At 49.4% G+C, this 19,882-nt stretch overlaps 2 protein-coding genes across 2 annotated transcripts in view; both read left to right on the forward strand.

Moving 5' to 3' along the window:
- The window catches only part of MLLT1 (MLLT1 super elongation complex subunit), a 130,697-nt gene that overhangs the window by 36,314 nt on the left and 74,501 nt on the right, over positions 1-19,882 (forward strand). The gene's annotated exons all lie outside the window — the stretch shown is intronic.
- ACER1 (alkaline ceramidase 1) lies at positions 183-18,811 on the forward strand. The gene is given in 6 exon segments (XM_067730034.1): positions 183-275; positions 13,667-13,781; positions 13,865-14,006; positions 14,858-14,995; positions 17,862-17,999; positions 18,274-18,811. Coding segments are annotated over 6 exon segments (795 nt in total). The 3' UTR covers positions 18,443-18,811.

Raw genomic sequence — 19,882 nt, forward strand, 5'->3', positions numbered from 1 at the left:
CCACCACCACACTGGGCAGGCTGTCCTGGTGCCACCAGGGAGCCGTCCAGCAGGTTTTTCCTCTCTGCCTGCTGTGGGGCACCCCACCGTCTCTTCCCCGCCTTGGCTGGGCCCGGCCCTCTCTAGGCTCCCGTGCTCCTCTCTGTCAGACGCAGCCAGCGGATGGCAGGCACTGCGTCAGGATGCCCAGCATCTTCGCCTACCAGAGCTCGGAGGTGGACTGGTGTGAGAGCAACTTCCAGCACTGGGAGCTGGTGGCCGAGTTCTACAACACGGTGAGGGCCGGGCGGGAGCCTCTGGTGGGACAGAGTCTCAGCAAACAGGGGTTCAAACCCCAGCTGCTCCACCTCCCCGCTGGGAAATCCTACCCGAGCAGCCGTCTCTCTGAGCCTCAGTTTGCTCATCTGTTAGGCAACGCCTGCCTTCTGGCTTTCATTCATTAGACTGTCTTTATTAGGCATGAGGCTCTGTGGTAGGTTTTGGAAATGCAGCCGTAACCTGGAAAAGAGCTGCCTCTGCCCTCCCAGAGCAGAGGATACAGGTGCGACTCCAGGTGTCCACAACCCAGGATGATGGTGCTGTAATGGGAGGCGCACAGGCAGCTTCTGGGAAGCCTAGCGGCAGCTCCTGAGCCATTGGTGGAGGGGTGGATCAGGGAGGGCTTCCTGGAGGAGATGGCTGTGTCTGCCTTGTTCTCAGCTGTATCCCCAGCCCAGGGTGACCAACTCATCCCAGTATGCTGGGACTGTCCTGGTTTTAGCACCATAAGTCCCGTGTCCCAGGAGACCCTGCAGTTCCAGGCAAAATAGGATGGCTGGTCATCCTTCACCCAGCCCCTGCTATCAGGACCACACTGGAAGGGCTCAAAACTCTTGGATGCCTCAACGGCAATGGCATTTAACCGAAGCTTGAAAGATGCAAGCGACCAGAGACACGTACAGTTATCCTGTGTGGGGTGCTGGGGACACTGTGGTGAATAAGGCAGTGGGCTTGCCTTCCTGGAGCTCCCGGATTGGTGGATAATGAGACAATGTCCTTTGCTCTGTGCCCTGCACATAGTACGTGCTCAATAAATGGTGAGCATGAATTCACGCAAATAATGGCCTTTACCGAGCACTTACTGTGTGCCAGCCATTGCCCAAAACATTTTGCCTGAGAAAACCTCATCTAATCTTCACCATGACATTGGGGATTAGGCAGCATGTATAGTATATAGAGTTAGTTAATCCCATTTTCCGGATTAAGAAACAGGCGTTCAGGGAGATTGAAGGATATGCCCAGGGTAACTGTGGTACTTAGAGGTGGGATTTGAACTTGGCATATCCGGGAGAGGTGTTCTTTTGGGGGAGGGGAGCTCAGTGTCAGGTTGCTCTGACTCTGTTACCTTTGACCTCACCACTTCCCAGAGCTGGGAGGCAAGAGTTTGAGATTCAAAGGGTCCCTGAGGTCGCCCCAGCTTTTGCTTCTCCTGAGCCAGAGATACCGACCCTTTCTGGTCCTCGGTGGCCTTCCCTGTAAAATGGGAGAGGGCTGAATGTGCTGGTGCCTGGAGGCTGAGAAGAGGGTGTGGGGTTCTGGACTCCTCCTCTCTGCGTTCCCTAGTCCAGAAAGTTCCCTGTCCAGCCCACCCTGCAGAAGGCACGGAGAGAGGGCTGGCTCAGATGTGGGCTGCTTCCGCATCCGTGCGCTCTCATGCAAAATTCCCCTCCATGACATCCTCCTTCAAACTTTTTTTTTTTTTTTTCCTGCGCCTCAGGGATTGTGGGATCTTAGTTTCCCCACCAGGGATCGAACCTGGGCCCTGGCAGTGAAAGCGCCGAATCCTAACCACTGGACCACCAGGGAAGTCCCTTTTATTTTTTTATTTTATTTTATTTTATTTGCGGTATGCGGGTCTCTCACTGCTGTGGCCTCTCCCGTTGCGGAGCACGGGCTCGGGACGCGCAGACTCAGCAGCCATGGCTCACGGGCCCAGCCGCTCCGCGGCATGTGGGATCTTCCCGGACCGGGGCACGAACCCGTGTCCCCTGCATCGGCAGGCGGACTCTCAACCACTGTGCCACCAGGGAAGCCCGGGAAGTCCCTTTTAAAATTGAAAACATCATCCTTAGCACATGGACCACACAAAAGCCATAACATTTTCACTAATCTTTGTAGGGCTTGAATAGATGTCAAACTACTAGGCAGCTTTTAATTTTTTAGTTTTAATTTTTAAATTTTATTTTATTTATTTATTTTTGGCTGCATTGGGTCTTTGTTGCTGTGCGCGGGCTTTCTCTAGTTGTAGCGAGCGGGGACTCCTCTTCATTGCGGTGCTTGGGCTTCTCATTGCGGTGGCTTATCTTGTTGCAGAACACGGGCTCTAGGCTCAGTACGGGCTCAGTAGTTGCGGTGCACGGGCTTAGTTGCTCCGCGGCATGTGGGATCTTCCCGGACCAGGGCTCGAACCCGTGTCCCCTGCATTGGCAGGTGGATTCTTAACGCCTGCGCCACCAGGGAAACCCTAGGCAGGCTTTTAAAAGCATGCTTTCGGTCTAGGTATGTCAATGAACGACCACATATATAGCAGAAAAAAATTTTAAATCTGTTCACATGGATTTTGTCATGATCCCCTTAGGAATCACAGCTCGTAATTGGAAAAGAGTGTTCTCTGAAGAATCTTTTGCTTTCTTGTTGATCTACGTGCAAGGAGCTCTGAGCCTGGGGTTGGAGGAAGTAGAGCCCAGCCCAGCACACGGTCAGGGTACAGACGAAGGACGCACTGGAGGACTCGGCTTCTTAGAGGAGGGCACCTAGGCGTTGGCTTTTGAAGGATGAATAGGACCTCGCCAAGTAGGGCAGGAGTCTGGGAAAGAGAGCAGAAGATAAGAAAAGGGTGTGCTAAGTCCTGGAAGTAAAAGAGGGACAACCAGTTTGGGAAAGTATGTCTCTGTGGCTAAAATATGGGGAGAGAGAAAGATGAAGTTTTCAATGCTGAGTTGGAGTGTTTGAAATTTATCCTGTATTCACTGACGGACTCATTCATTCAACAAAAGTGCTGTAAACCAACCTGTGCTGGGTGATGCTGGGGTCCCAGAGAGGCTCAGTGCCCCCAGGTTGTTGGGCTGGTGGTTCAGAATTAGAAATGGACACCCCCACAGTTAGCTCGTGGCAAAGGGAGAAAAACAGGGGGCAGATGTGGGATGGTGAGGAACCGTGGGGTGGAGGCTGACGCCTCTGTTTGTTGAATGGGGAGGGAACCTTGATGCTTAAGGAATGAGTAAATGTTCTCTAAGGTGTATGGGGCAAAGGAAACAGCATATGCAAAGGTCTTGAGGTGAGAGAAAAGAACTGTTAGCTTCGAGCCAACGCCCAGGCTGCCTGCCTGAGGGGGAGGAAACGAAAGAGAGAAAAAGTGCTGATGAGGTTTCCAGGGGCTAAATCAGGAAAGCAGGGCAAAAGAGCGCGTGCTGCATCGTGAGGGCACGCGGGAGCCATGGCTGACTTCAGAGCATGGGGGAGTTGATGATCTGGGGGCAGCTGGAACACCTGGCTGCGTTTCACAGTCTAACCGAGAGCCAGGAAGGGCGATCCAACAGGAGCAGAGGTCGGGGGTGTGGGCACCTGTTTGCTTTGGCCTGGTGGCCTCCAGGTGTGGCCTCCTTCTGGGCTGCTGACAACTTAGGAGAGTTTCAAGTGGTGTGGGGAGATGTTTCAAGGCCCCCCGCCCCAGGCTCCCAGAGGCAGCCGTGCTGCTGAATTTCTTCCCTGGGATCCTGCCAAAGCTTCAGAGGCTCCGCATCTCATCCTCTCTAGAAAACTCCCTCTCAGATGCTCAGATTCAGAACAAAGGGATGGTGTGCCTGGCGTGGGGAGCTGCATAGGAAAGGCACAGGAGTGGGGATGAGTAGGGGGAGTCTGGGGGTGGGTGGGTATCAAAGAGACAGGGAGATGAGAGCGGGGAGGGTGTAGGCTGCAGTGCACACCTCCGACAGCGTCCCCACCTTCTTTTCCGATAGCCTTGGCGCTGTTGGCCTCTGCAGTGTGCTAGTAACTCCAGTCTCTCTCTTCCTTGGATGCTGTGTGACCCAGGCGGGAGGCCCGCCCCTCTCTGAGCGCCTGGCTGTGACCAGCAGGTCCCATGAGCTCTAAACCACACCTCCCTCTTCTGCCTTTCTCCTCCTCAAAACTCACAGCAACAGCAATTAATTACAGGGTACCTCTTGTATGCCAGGTCCCGCAGAACCGAGGAGGGCATGGTTCCTGCCCTCAGGGAGGAGAGATGCGATTAACTGAATAATTGCACGCATGAAACTGGTGACCATGCTCATGATACATCCCAGACCCAGACTCGATAGGTCCCTCTGGGCCTCTCTTCTCCTTCGGAAAAACAGGCAGCGCTGATCTGCAACCTGCTGGCCTCCCGGGGCTGACACAGGGGTCAGATTGAAATGACCCCTTTATTTCACTCTTCATTCATTGGGAATTGGTGCAGCCAGTCACTGTTCCAGCTCTGGGGACGCAGTGGTGATCAAAGCAGACAAAAATGCCTGCTCTCGTGGGGCTGGTGTCCTGGGGGATGGAGGAGACAGGCAATAAACAGGAGTCAAGAGTATAGGTTGCCAGGGGGTGGTACACGCTAGGGAAGAAAAACTCATTCATTCATTCCTTTTTTTAAAAAAATTAATTAATTAATTTATTTTGGGCTGCATTGGGTCTTCGTTGCTGCGCTCAGGCTCTCTCTAGTTGTGGTGAGCGGGGGCTACTCTTCGTTGCGTTGCGCGGGGTTCTCATTGCAGTGACTTCTCGTGTTGCGGAGCGCGGGCTCTAGGCGCGCGGGCTTCAGTAGTTGTGGCTCGCGGGCTCTAGAGCGCAGGCTCAATAGTTGTGGTGCACGGGCTCAGCTGCTCTGCGACGTGTGGGATCTTCCCAGACTAGGGCTCGAACCCGTGTCCCCTGCATTAGCAGGCAGATTCTTAACCACTGCACCACCAGGGAAGTCCCCATTCATTCCTTTTATTCAACAAATATTTACCGAGTACCTGTGCAAAAAGGGGATTTCTGTGAGGTGCTAGTAATTTTTGACTCATAGGACGATGGAGAGGATGATACAGCTACTGGACATCCCTAATGTCCATCAGTGGATGAATGGATAAACACAATGTGCTCCATCCACACAATGGAATATGATTCAGCCTTAAAAAGGAGTCAAGCACTGACACATGCTACAACATGGATGAACTTTGAAAACATGATTCTCAGTGAGAAACCAGACCCAAAAGACCACACAGTATGCGATTCTGTTGATACGAAACATCCGGAACAGGCAACTCCACAGAGACCGAGAGTGGATTCATGGTTTCCAAGGGCTGGGGGAAGGGAAGGGAGAGTGATTGCTAATGGGTACAGGGTTTCCTTTTGGGGTGATGAAAATGTTCTGGAATTAGCAATGATGGTTGCACAACATTTGAATAGATTATGTACACTTGCAAAGAATGAATTTGATAGTCTGTGAGTTATATTGTAATTTAAAAAATAGAGGTATTTAAAAAAACTCACAGCTCCTGGCACATCCTAAGCACTGAATAAGTTGAAGCTATTATTATTGTTGTTGTTAGAAATACATATAGCACAGAGAAATGAGAAAGTTTTCATATATTAATTTTATTTGACATTAATTTTGTTAATGTCAAATAAAAGAGCACTGTAATCCTCATAAAATTCTTATTCTCCGCATTTTACAGATGGGGGAAATAAAGGCTCAGAGAGGGTACATTTCCTTCCCAGGGTTGCACAGCATGTGACTTGCAAGCGTGTGAATGCTGAGAGTGCCAGAGTTAAACCCCGGCCACCTAGTCTCAGAGTCTCTCACTTATGCACAGTGCTGTGAGGCCACTCAGTTACTGAGTGATTAACAATGTCGTGTGCATCTTAATTCATGCAAGTAAGTTCCATGCGGAGAGGGACTGTGGCTGGTGGTCCACGCCCCCAGCCCAGCACTGACACTCATGTGCATGAGTGGAATGGATGTATACGGGGGTCCTCGGCAGGTGACAGGGCCAGGGGTGGTGGTGGGAGTTTGAGCTTCGGCACTGGGGAGAAAGAGAAAGGGGAGGTTTGGCCATGTTTTTTTTTTTTTTTTTAATTTTTTGCTGTAGTTGATTTGCAATGTTGTATTAGTTTCTGGTGTACAGCAAAGTGATTCAAATATACATATACTTAGATATATACATATATATAAAAAGAATATATACTCTTTTTCTTTTCTTTTCTTTCCTTTTTATGGCCGCTCCATGCAGCTTGCGGGATCTTAGTTCCCTGACCAAGGATTGAACCCGGGGCCCCGGCAGTAAGAGTGCGGAGTCCTAACTACTGGACCACCAGGGAATTCCCTTTTTCATGTTCTTTTCCATTATGGTTTATTATAGGATATAGAGTATAATTCCCTGTGCTGTACAGTAGGACCTTGTTGTTTATCTATTTTATATTCAGTAGTGTGCATCTGTTCATCTCAAACTGTAGTTTATCCCTCCCACCCCCGGCCACGTTTCTTTTTTTTTTTTTTTTTTTGTGGTACGTGGGCCTCTCACTGTTGTGGGCCCTCCCATTGCGGAGCACAGGCTCCGGATGCGCAGGCTCAGTGGCCATGGCTCACGGGCCCAGCCGCTCCGCGGCATGTGGGATCCTCCCATACCGGGGCATGAACCCGCGGCCCCTGCATCGGCAGGCGGACTCTCAGACACTGCGCCACCAGGGAAGCCCCCCGGCCATGTTTCTTGATTTGACCGAGTCAACATATTTTTCTTGAGTGCATGCCAGCCTACTGGCTGGGGATAAAACAGGTGTTTCCTGTCCTCTTGGAAGTCACAGTCCGGTGGGGAGGGCAGAGATGATAAAGCAGTAAGCAGTGAAAAAGACTGAGGTGAGGCGTCTACTCAGGTCAATCCCCTTCCTTCCTTCCTTCCTTCCTTCCTTCCTTCCTTCCTTCCTTCCTTCCTTCCTCCTTCTCCCCACCTTCCCTCCATCTCTCCCCCTTTTCCTCCTTCCGGTCCTAAGGATCCAGCCACATCCACTTACCAGACGTCCTGCTGGGTACGGGTGATCAAAACATCAAAGCATTCTAGAATAATAGTCACCCCATGGTACACAGCACATGCATCAGACACATATGTGCATTATTGACACGTATTCTTTGCATGCATTATTCGCTACAAAAATTCACTGAGCACCTACTGTGTGCCAGGCACTGTCCTAGACACCTGGGGTTTGTAGCAGTGAACAAAACTGCCGACCCCCCTGGTCCCGTGGCACTCAGTTCTCGAATCCTCACCGTGGTGCTCGGAGATAGGGCCTCTGTTTTATAGAGGAGGAAAATGAAGCATAGAGCATCCCCCAAACTCTGACTGGATACACCGTAAAGGCAGTGACTTTGTTTTCAGGCACTGGTAAGGTCCTTGAGCACGTAGTAGGTACTGAAGGAATGATTGTTGAGCAAATGAATGAATGAATGAAAGTGAAGGCACCTGCTGGGGCTGGGGCCCAAGGAATCCAGCTCACCTGTGTCCAGAGCTCAGGACTGGCCACGATCTCGGGCGGGTACCTTGCCTGCCTCTCTGAGTCTGGGTAGGGCCGGTGGTTGGGAAACGCGGGGGCTCAGCCCCAGAGGGCAGAGCGGGAGACGCTGGTGTCAGGGTGGTCTCTGATTCTATCACAAACCCCGGCGGCATTCGGAGCCCATTAGTTATAGGCGTTGCCCGTTGCTCTGTCCTCATTCTGCACACTCAGGGACGTTATTGAGAACACCTGTCTTCATCTTGCAGGCCACTTAGCATGGAGCATTGATACCAACCACAAGCCTGTTATTATTATCTCCTTCAACAGTAACAAGAGCAGCAGCAGCCTTTGCTGTTTCTTGAGCCAAAACCATGTCCCTGGCGAAATAGCTTTTCAATGCCTGGCCTCATGCATCCCTCTCCCCCCAACAACCTTCACGGTGGCATTGATGATCCTCTCCTACTTCACTGGTGCAGGAAAGGGGGACCCAGAGACACCAGATCACACAGCCAGGAAGCAGGGGAGCCCCTCTTCATCTTCACCACCCATCTAGTCCTCCACTCTTTCAAAGCAGGGGGGTCAAAGCAAACTTCGGAGTCCTCCAGAGCTGTGCAACCTCAGAGAAATCACTCCACCTCTCTGAGACTCAAGCTCCCCGTTGCCAAACAAGAACTAGAAAGGCGGACCTCGAGGGGGTGTGCTAGGATTAAGAACAATCTGTAACGTCAGGCTGTCAATAGATTGGAAAGTGACAGTTGTAGCGCCTTCTATTCAGAAGTTTCTAGATGCAAGACCCTCTGCCAAGTGTTTTCATGTGTGTGACAGGTGATCCACCTGAATTCTTTTGAGAGCCAGCCAACAGGATTTATTGAGCACCTACTATATTCTGGTTCCTGAGGTTATAATGGAGAAGGGGGAAGCCACAGTCCCCATTCTCAAAGCCAGGTTTAGCGGGAGAGCCAGATGGTTCCAGACAAGTGTCAGGAAAGTGGGACGGCACAGGGCCACAAAGGAAGGCCACCTGACCCTGCCTTGGGGGATTAGGAAGGCTTTAGGGAGAAAGTGATGCCCAGGTTAAAGGCGGAGTAATTGGCCTGGCGAAGAGGGGTGAGTGGGAATGAGAGTGTTCCAGGCAGTGGGAACAGTATGTGTGAACTCCTGGAGGTTAAAGGATGGCTCATTCAGAACTGAGGTATTCCTTCCACCCAGATTATAAAGTTGAAGGTGGAGAAAGGTGAGTCATGGAGGGAGTTTATAAGCCAAGCTTAAGAATCTGGATTTTATAGATGAGAGTCACGGACGTGTTTTGAGTGGAGGCTTAACAGTTTGGGAGGCTGGATGGCTCAGCATCTGCAGGCTATGCCTGATTTGCCCAAGGGCTGCCGTTTGGTTGAAGACAGAGGGAACATCAGAGTTGTTTGGGATTTTGCCCATTCAGTATCCATGGCCCCATTTTCCCTTCATCAACCACCTGGTTATGGCCTCGGTGGGATGGTCAATCAAGGTGGTCCCCCTCCTCTGGCCAAGGATGGGATGTGGCCCAGGCTACACTCTCCAGAATTTGAAGCTTGGGCTTGGACAGAAGGACTGGACACAGTTGTTTTCATTCATACCCAAAATTGCCCCCTGAAGAGACTGTCCATTAGAGGGTCAAAGCTGTTCTGGTTTCTGGTTTTCCTTGTCCTCTGCAATTCCTTTGATTAATGAGCTCCCTATAATGAATGAATGAATGAACGAACGAACGAATGAATGATTTGGTTAATTAAATAAGTAACCACACAAACACACACACACACACACACATTTATATTTATAGTGTAAGTTCACCAGAATCATCTTCTGTTGCTTGCTACCAAAGAAGCTTAGCTAATATTACTAGTGCTGATGGGTTTGTTGGATTCAGGCAATAGAATGGTAGATTAAGCAAAAACCAAAACAAAGAAAGAAACCAAAGGGGGGCGGAGGGGGAGAAAGAAGGCATTGGAAAGATTGTGGGATATCTTAGAAAATGGAAAGATGAGTTGTTTTGGGAAGGCTGTGACCCAGGTTAGGTGTGCAGGATTCAGAAGAAGGGCAAATACTACCCTCAAGTATTTGCTTTTTTTTTTCTCACCCTTGTCTTCTCGTGGGTGGCAAGATGGTTGCCATATTTTAAACATCATGACAATATCCCAGGGCCTCTTTAGAGAGTTGCCAACGGTGCAACACGGTTATGGTGACTCCCAGGCTTTGTGTCTGCTCCAAGTTTCAAATTCACCAAAGAAAAGTCTGATATCCTGCTTTGGGACAGGTGTCTATTCCGGTGGGGTAGGGTCTCATGATACAGACAGGGCAGGTCGGGGGTGTTCCGTGTTCTGGGGTAGCCACTGTGAACTGGGTGATCCTCCTGGAGATGTGTTTGACCCTGTCCATTGACAAACACCAGAGAACTTGGCGTGGAAAACAAGGACATAGGTGGGACCATGGGCTGGGGAACCAGTTTGCCAAGGCTGGGTTCTCAAACTGTGACCTTTGAGCTGGTTCTCCCATTGCCCCAGGAGAGCTGTGGACTTTCCTGGAATCAGGAGGCCTCCTGTCTTGGGAACCTGTACAGGTACCCAGGACCTAGGCTAGTAGATGCTGACCTTGTATCAGGTGAATGATTTTCCCCACACCCACCACTGTGCCCTGTATTTTTGAGTCAGCGTCATTAATACTGGGGTTCTGAAAAATAACAGAGCATCCTAGTTAAGAGGGTGCTGTTTCTTCACTTTCTAAGATGGAATGCAGACAATTTAGGAGACCTTTACAAGGGGAAGATTTTTGGGGGGAGGGAAGGGTGTCATTGAGTGAGCAAGCTGGTTGACCTCAAATTGGCAGGTGGATTGAGGCCATGAGAACACCTGTTTCTGAGCCCATGTGAGATACTCACTGTGACCCCAACATATCTGGGGGAGGCTTCGAGGGGCATCAAAGTCCTGCATCAGCAGTTGGGGACTTTGAGCCGTTGAAATTCTGGTGCAAATGTTCTTGTGACCTTAATTGTATTTATGAGTCCAGTGAGGCTTGGGGACCTTTGGGTCAACAGCATGAAGAGGCAGGTGGTGTTATGCCTATGTCAGAAATGCAGAGATGGCAGGTTAAGGGATTGAAGTTACCTTCTCAAGGCTCCACGGTTAATGAGCAAGGGAACATGTATCCAATCCCACACCACTTGGATCCCAAAGGTCGTTCATTGGAATGCTTTGGTTTCAAACAAAACAGCCAACTAAAACAGCTTAAATAGAAAGGACAATATCTTTTTTTTTTTAATGGAAGTTGGAGGTAGATGGTTCCGGAATAGATTAACTCAGAGCCCAACATCATCAGGCTACTTTGTTCTTCCCATCTTTCTTCTCTGCTATCCCTGGAGAAGTGGTCCTCAAAATATTGTCCAAGCGCCACCCTGCTTGGTGTCCTTGAGACCCTTTCAGGGTTTCCTCAAGGTCAAAATTATTTTCATAATAATATTAAGGTATTATTTGCCTTTTCCCACTCTGATTCTCTCACGAGGGTACAATGGAACCTTCCAGAGGCTGCATGACGTGTGATGACATCATCTATCTGATGGCCAAACGAATGTGGGCTTGTGTAGTCACGTGTCTTGAAAGTTTTGGGGTTTTAGTTTCTAATAAGGTAAATCTTGATAGATGTAACTCACACAAGCAAAAGCTCTTCAGGGTCCTCAGTAATATTTAAGAATATAAGAAGATCTTGAAACCAAAATGTTTGAGACCACTGTCCTCAAGTATTTGTTTTTGCTGTCAACCTTGTTTCCTCATGGTTGCAAAATGGCTGCCACATCTGAAACATCACAACAATCTCCAAAGGGCTTTTCACTCAGTCTGATTTCAGTAAAGAGAACTTTCCCAGGAGCCCCTCATCAGATCTTCCATCACGTTTCATTGGCCAGAATTATACCACACGTTCATTCCTTAACCAATCCTTAGCAATAGGGATGATCTATGCCCTGGGGCCAAATCCTGCCTCCCTAAAAGCCATGTCTTCCTGATGCCTGAACAAAATTCTGGTTTATTTAACAAGGAAGGAAGGGGGTATCTATAAGTTAAGACATAAGTCCAGCTGCTGTAGCAGAGACCCAAAATAATAATGGTTTAATGAAGATAGAAATTTGTTTCTCTCTTACATAACATCCAATTATAAGCTCCCCAGGGCTGGTGTGAGAGCTTTGGGGTACCAGAGATCCAGGCTCCTTCTATATGGTTGTTTTCCCATCTCTAGGCCATTGCTGTCATTTGTATGGCTCAAGAAGCTATCCCACCACATCTGCATCCCAGTAGAAAGGGATTGAGGGGAAGGCACACCCCTTCCCTTTAAGAAGACAACCTAGAAGCTGTACTTATGTCTTGTGCCCATGTCTTACTGGCCAGAACTCAGTCACATGGCTGTGTGGAGCTGCAAGGGAATCTGGGAAATGTAGTCTTTAGCTTGGTGGCCTTGTTACATAGAAGAAGGAGAGAATCAGATTAGCTTGTGCCCATTGTTATTCCCCTTTGCCTCCCAAGAAGGATATGTCTTCCTAATACTGAACCAAATCAGTTTGGTCAAGGAGGAAGAAGGGAGGATGGTTGTTGAGTGCTCAATTCCCGCTGTCTGCCATAACTGCCATATTCTTAGTGGTCATTGTTAGTTATCTGAATCATGTGTTATTATCAAACATCAACTGAGGTCTATGAAGCAATTTCTGCTTCTGTGATAAACAGCACTCTGCTTCTTGTCTCAAGAAACTCACGTGGGATCTCGCTTCAAATCCTGGATTCTCCAGTTACTGGCTGGGTGACCTGGGCTGGACCATTTGACCACTCTGAGAATCAGTATCTACTTCTATGGTGTGGTGATGCACAACCTACCTGGCAGGGTTGTTTTGAGGATGAGAAAAGATTCTGGGAATAATAAACCTTGCCTGGGCCCCAGAACATTGTGAATGCCTAATTATAAGGACGCAAATCACTAATCCGCAGACAACATAGCTGTGCAATCATGGGGTTCTGGACAAGGCATAGCTGTGCGGTGCCAGCTGGCCTCCATACACCTTTCTCCTCTCCTACCCCAGCCCACAGTAATATTTCCTCTTTGTCTCAGCTAGCTGATGTTGCATAACAAATCACCCTAAAGTTTAGTGGCTTGAAACAATGACCGCTTATTTATTTATTTCTTTTTGCTCATGAATCAGTAATCTGGATAGGGTTTGTCAGGGACAGCTCATCTGTGTTCCACTTGACAACTGTTGGTGTGACTTGAAGGGGGGAAGGGGACTGGAATCATCTGAAGGTTCATTCACTTCTGTGTGTGGTAGCTGGGCTGGGAAGAGTCAAACTTCTGGGGACTGGAATAGCTGGGGCTCCTCCAGCATCTCTCTCGATCTCTCTGTGGTCTCTCCACATGGGCTCTCCAGCATGGCAGCTTTAAGGGTACCCCGTCTCCTTGCATGGTGGCTAGAGCTCCAATGTCTCGTGCTCTGAGATAGCGACCGTCAGGTGGAAGCCACCTGATGGAAGGCTCCACAGGAGCCTGTGGGTGGAAGTCATGCCCCATCACTTCTGCTTCCTGCTGTTTTTAGAAGCAAGTCACTAGGGTATTACATTGTCTTTCCTTGTCTACAAGGCCAAGGCCAACTCATGACCACCAAGTTTGCATTTCAGTCCACAGGATGTAGAGTGCAAGCCTTAAGCTGCTTCTTAAGGACTGACCTGGAAGCAACAGATTCATTTACATTCCTATCCCATTGGCTAGACCAGGTCCCAAGTCCACAGTGAGCTGCAAGGAAGGCTGGGATATGTAGTCTTTCACTGAGTAGTTGGACGCCCAGCTCAAACTTGGGGAACACTATTGCCGAAAGGAAAATGTGGAAAGTTAGTAGATAGACTTTGCCACATGCATTGAATGAATGAATGAACCCATAGAATAATGGATGGAGTTATGGATCTGCTGATGACTGGTTGGCTGTTAAGTTCAGCTGAAAGATGGATAGACCCTGGGTTGATCAACTGCCTGAAAGGTGATAGGTGACCGACTGGGTAATGACTAAGGGCAGCCCCCCTCCTCGTCCTCTGTCTGACAACCCCCTCCCCGTATTTCCCCCTTCCTTCTCCAGTTCAGCAATGTCACCTTCTTCATCTTTGGGCCTCTCATGATGTTTCTGATGCACCCATATGTCCAGAAACGTTCCCGCTACATTTAGGTCACCTTCATCCTCTTCACAGTCGTAGGTAGGTGGGGGGCTGGGACAGTACGGTTGTGGGGGCGGGAAGGGACAATTCCCTTGACCACCTGCCTTTGTCTTTCGCTCCAGGTCTGTTCTCTATGTACTTTCACATGACACTCAGCTTCCTGGGCCAGATGCTGGATGAGATCGCTATTCTGTGGCTGCTGGCCAGTGGCTACAGCATATGGATGCCCCGCTGCTACTTCCCTGCCTTCCTAGGGGAGAACAGGTGGGGCGAGGGCCGGTCCCCTGTCGATCTTGTTGGAGCCCACCTATCCTCCGGGTCCCCTGCCCAGGCCCTCTTGGGGTGTTTGGAATCCTTCCCCTCAACACCCCAGGACTTTTTCCTGACCCTGCCTGATCTAACTGGACTTCCAGGGACCCCTCTTCTGAGTGCACTTGCGACCCCTGGAAGTCCTCCCCTTATCCTACTGCTTATTTGGAATTCTTCCTCTGATCCCACCTGGATAGCTGGGACCTTCTCCAGACCCTGTCTGAACCCACTATGGGGTCCCAGAACCCCATGCCTAAGCTTACCTGGGGCCCACAGACCTCTTCCCTGAGCCTGTCACCTGGGTTCCACGGAATCTTTCATTGGATCCTCCTGGGCCCTTTTTTTGACCTCAAGACCCATCTGAATCTCTCTCCTGACCCTGTGTGACCCACTTGAGCCTTCCAGGACCCCTCTCCTAATAGCCACTGGGACCCCTGTAGTTCCTTCCTTAATCCCGCCCGGCTCACCTGAATCCCTTGCCTGAACTCTCCTGGGCTCTGGAACCCTCTTCTGACCTGACTAAGCCCCCTTGAGCTTCCCTGAGACCCCCTTGTCATCCTACCCATCCCCTACCTCGGGACCCCCTTTGGACCCTGCCTGTGCCCACCTGGGTTCCCTGGGAAATTTCATGTGATCCTCCTGGGACCCCTGAGACCTTTTACTGAGCCCACCTGGGAGTCTTAAGACCATTTTCTGAGCTTGCCTTTTCTCATCCGTCTTTGCGACAAGAGCACCCTATTGCTCCGCCTAAACCCCACAGGAACGCCCCCCAACCACCCCCCACGGCTGATCCCTTCTCTCCCCAGGCCCCAGTACATCTGCCTGGTCATCACCGCCACCGTGGTCAGTACCTTCCTGTCCTTCCTGACGCCCATGATCAATGCGTACGCCCTCAACAGCATGGCCCTGCACATCGTCTACATCGTGGCCCAGGAATATAAAAAGTGGGTGGCGGCTGCAGGTGCCCGGGGAGGGGGCTCCCCTTTCCCTTCCAAGAACCGCGCCCCCCACCCCCGCCAAAAAAACCCACAACACCTCACTGTGTTAAAGAGGTGATGTCCCTTCCCCAAGATCATTCACCAAATAGGGGCAGGACCGGGATTTGAACCTAAGGTTGTCTCTGACTGCAGAGTTTGTCCCTTTTATTCTGAAGACCCCCAAACACACATACAAGTGGAGAGCATTGTATCACAAACCTCCGTGTGCCCACTAACCAGCCCCAGCAAACATTAGCATTTTGCCGACCTGCGTCCTATGTTCCCCCCAGATTTCATATAATGTCACCCATTCATTGTTCAGGGTTTCACTCACCTGATAAAGAATTATTATTTTTAGCCCATACTAGGTCTTAGCAGGCTAGAGAGGGGACTCTCAAATGGGGCCCTTTGAGGAGAGTTGAATAAAACGTTTCCTTACAAAGGAGAGGGCAGACTGTAGGAAAATCACTAGGGATCATTTAGAAGCTCTGTGTTAATAACGGCGGGATTCTGTGATCATCGGGAGACCTGGGATGGGGAGTGATGGGAGGAAGTGATTGCAAGAATCTGGAAGGAGAGAGCTAGCAGAGGGGCGTCTCCTTGGCAAGAGCTGTGGCCTCCAGTTGTTGGTTGTAGCCAGCCCGAGCCGATCCCACAGGGAGGTTGTGTGGACCAAATCCAGGGGCTCCCTTGTCCTTGGGCTTCCAGTTGGGTTGCCCAATGATTTCCAGTTGGGTTGGCCAATGGGGAGCCCCAGTAGGGAACCAAAGGGTAGATGGAGGATACTGTTGGAATATTTATTTCGAGGTCCACATAGCTTAGCTCCCCTGCCCCTGCTGCCCTCTGAGGCACAGGGCAGAGTGGAGAAAGGCAGGGAAGGATCTAGAGGGACGAATAGAAGATCCTTCCTTAAGATAGCATCTAATACCCATTTTGCACTGAACTTTCCTCAGTTTCCCAAAGACATCTTCTTACACCTGGTCTTGTTTAAATCAGAAGGCAAACACAGTCTCTCAGACCTTCTTTATTCCATAGCAGTCCCTCCCTCCCTCCCTCCCCCCTCCCCCTTTCTTCACGCCTCTGATTTGATAACAGAAACTCGATCCATCGTTTGTCCTGTACAACATCCTGCATTATGGATTTGGCCGACTGATTGCTGTGGTTTCTTTCTTTCTTTCTTTTTCTTTCTTCCTTCCTTCCTTCCTTTCTTTCTTTTTTTCTTTTTCTTTCCTTCTTTCTTTCTTTCTTTTTCTTCTTTTTTCCTTCTTTCTTTTTTATTTTTGTATTTCCTGAAAATTAATAGATCTAGACTTACATTTAATTTCTTCATTTCATGTGTGGCACTGGGTGCTGCTTGTTCCAGCCAATCAAGACCCCATGATGAATGGTTGTCCCACATTTAGTGCCATTAAGATTGATCAGTAGATTCGGATGTTGTCATCCAGACCCTTCATTGTAAAGTTTCCTACTGACCTTTCCCCTAATGATTCCAGCAGCTGTTTCATGCCATCTCCATCTGTGACCTCATTAGAGGGTGCAAAAGGGTGATTTTCAGATTCTGTTATTCCTTCTGCATTGATTATCTGGAGTTCATCCATCCAGATAGAAGGACTTTTGCTCATCCACCTTGAAATACAGTTTGGACAGGAAAGACAGGATAGGGCACTGATTCTTTCCCTTTTAAAAATCAACTTCTAGAGCAATGAGTTGGCACCTTAGCCATCTCTAGTAAGGACCAATGAAGTGGTTTTTTTCTTTAAGTATTATTATGAACTCATGGGTGTTTATATCTCTGAAGTGTTTCAATCCATTGCAGTCACTATCCTATATTTTTAACTTTTTATTTTGAAATAATTAGAGGCTCAGAGCAAGTTGCAAAAATAGTACAGAGTCCTGTGTACCCTTTACCCAGATGCCCCCCCTGCTCCCCCAATGGCAGCATCGGATGTAACCACAGTCCATCCTCAAAAAGGAGGAAATTGACAATGGGACAATACTGTTAACTAGATCACAGACTTTATTCAGAGTTCACTAATTTTAATTTTTTTTCTTTCTTTTTTTTTTTTTTGGCCACACTGCCCAGCATGCAGAATCTTAGTTCCCTGACCAGGGATCGACCCTGTGCCCCCTGAAGTGGAAGCGCAGAGTCCTAACCACTGCACCACTGGGGAATTCCTTAGATTTCACCAATTCTGATGATTTTTTTTTTTTTTTTTTTTTGGTGTTCAAACTGTCCCATTTCAGGCTAGCGGGCAGGGCTTGTGCTTTTATCCATAAAGGAGTTACTGCCCCATTAATCCCTGATAAACTGTTTCCTAAGGGACAGTGGGTTAGCTCTGCTGCTTGGGAAACACAGATTCCAATCTTGAGTTGTCCTGAGACATGGCCTCAGAGAATACACCCTCCCACACACAGACATATATTCTCATAGCCACATAGACATAAATTCTCATGCACCGACCCACAGGGGCACACACACTTACACCCCAAAACACAAACACGGAAAGCCTTGTTGGTTGCGGGTTCTGCATTCTGATAAACCTGAATCAGACCCCACTTACTAGCCGTGTAACCTTGGGGTGGGGCTGGGACATACTTAATCTCGCGTGCCTCAGTTTTCTCACCTACAAAATGGGAATAATAGCATTGTTGTGAGGACCCGGCATCTTGTAAGGGCTCAGCAAGTGTTAGCACAGATCTGGCCCTCTCCCCGCTTGCCCCCTTGATCCTTCCCTCCTCCCAGCCTCATCTCCTTGGATGGAGGAGTTTCCCGTCAGCTCCTTTGGGCCCTGCTAGCTGAGTCAGGCTCTGATCTCCCTCCTTCCCTCCCTAGGACCAGTAATAAGGAGCTTTGGCGTCTAATTGAGGTCACCATGGTTTCATGGGCTTTTGCGTTTACTAGCTGGATCAGTGACCACTGGCTTTGCAGTTTCTGGCAGTGGATTAATTTCTCCTACCTGCACAGCATCTGGTAAGCATTTGCCCTGTGGTCTTGGGCCTTAGCAGCAGAAACTCTCAGATGCCAGAGCTTGGAGCAGGAGCCTGGGGGCAGGGTGGGGAGGCACAGATACTGGGATGTGTGTGTGTATGTATGTCTGTGTGTGTTGGGGGACGGTGTAGTCCGGAGATCAGGTCCAGGAGGTCCTTTGGGATGGTCAGGATCCATGAGAGGTAGGGAGAGGTGGGGATGGGGGCATCAAGCTGGCTGCAGGGGCATCTTGTCCCGTCATCACCCTGTCACATAGGCATGTACTCATCAGCATCACCTTCCCCTATGGCATTGTCATCATGGCCATGGTGGATGCCACGTATGAGATGCCGGACAAAACTCTCAAAGTCTGCTACTGGCCTCGGGACACTTGGCCCATGGGGCTGCCCTACGTGGAGATCAGTGATGACAACAATAGCTGCTGAGGTCCGCCAGCTTCTTGACCACCCAGCTACCTGCGTCCTGAGGACAGAAACCTGAATGGGGAGACTGAGAGACACTCGCAGTTCCACCCTCCAGCTCCATTTCCCCATCCTCCTGGTCCTCCGTGGCCCCATCCTGAGGCAGGGGATGGACTTCACAGCCTCTCTGTGCTGTAGTCTGATGACCCTGGGCGGCTGCCTGGCAGAGCTCCCCTCCACAACCTGACCCTGTTCTCTTTCACTTCCTCTTCCTGGTTCACTGTTGTCACGTGACCAGGCTGGATGACCTGGTGCTGTGATTCTGTGGCAGCCACTGGGAATGACCTCAGGCTGGGGCTTGGTCCCCGGGCACCTTATGAAGAGTGGCGGTCACTATGAGACTCTTTGGACCTGTCTTCGGCTGTGCAATGTCACTGGTACTTGGGGGGCATCCCAGAGAAGGGACATGTTTTCCAGTCACCTCATTCTACACTCACACATGCGTGCAGAGACCTCACAGATCCTCACACGGGCTCACACCGGCTCCCATGGAGTTGTGGGGTTGACAGCAGAGCAACTTGGAGGCCAGGACTGGGTGATTTGGGTACTGTTGGGGCACGGGCATCAGTACGGGAGCTGCAGTGGCCGGTACAGGCTCTCAAAGCGAGGGGAGAAGGGGAGGGTGATCTCCATGGCGGTTAAGAGCCCAGGGCTTGGAGTCAGGCAGATGTAAGTTCGAATTCTGCTCCACCATCTCCTACTTGTATTATCTGGGGTAAGCGATTTTTTCCTGCCTCTGAAGTTCAAGGACCATGTCTGTAAAACATTCCTTCCTTCCTGGGATTTCTGTGTAGATAAAACAAGATAACATATAAAGTGCTTAACATGGAGTCTGGCAAACATCCATCCATCTACTCATTCTGTAATTTATCCATCCATTTATCCATCCATCCATCTTTTGAACTGTCCATTGAACTATCCATCTAGCTATCCTTTAATTTACTCATCCACTAATTTGTTCCTTCATTTGTCCATCCTTTTATCTGTTATCCATCTTTTTTATCTACTGCTTATTCATTAATGTATCATCCATCCATTGAACCATCCATGTGTCCATCTACTCATCCACTTATCCACCCATCCATCCATCCATATATTTATTATTCATCCTTCCATCATCCATTACTCATTATCCTTCCACCCATCCATGTATCCAGCCGTTAACTATCCCTCCATCCATCTATATCTAGCCATCCATTTATTTTCATTTATCCTTCTGTCTAACCATTTGTTTAATTATTTATCCATCCATTCATCCATCCATCCATATTTAGCCATCTATTTATTCATTTATCCATCCACATCATTCAGTCATCCCTCCGTTCATCTGTTTTCCCACCTGTTCATTCATTCATTCAGTCAGTCATTCATCTCTTCAACAAATATATACTGAGTTCCTACTAT

Source organism: Pseudorca crassidens, chromosome 3, assembly GCF_039906515.1.
Source record: "Pseudorca crassidens isolate mPseCra1 chromosome 3, mPseCra1.hap1, whole genome shotgun sequence".
NCBI classification, from domain to species: Eukaryota; Metazoa; Chordata; class Mammalia; order Artiodactyla; family Delphinidae; genus Pseudorca; species Pseudorca crassidens.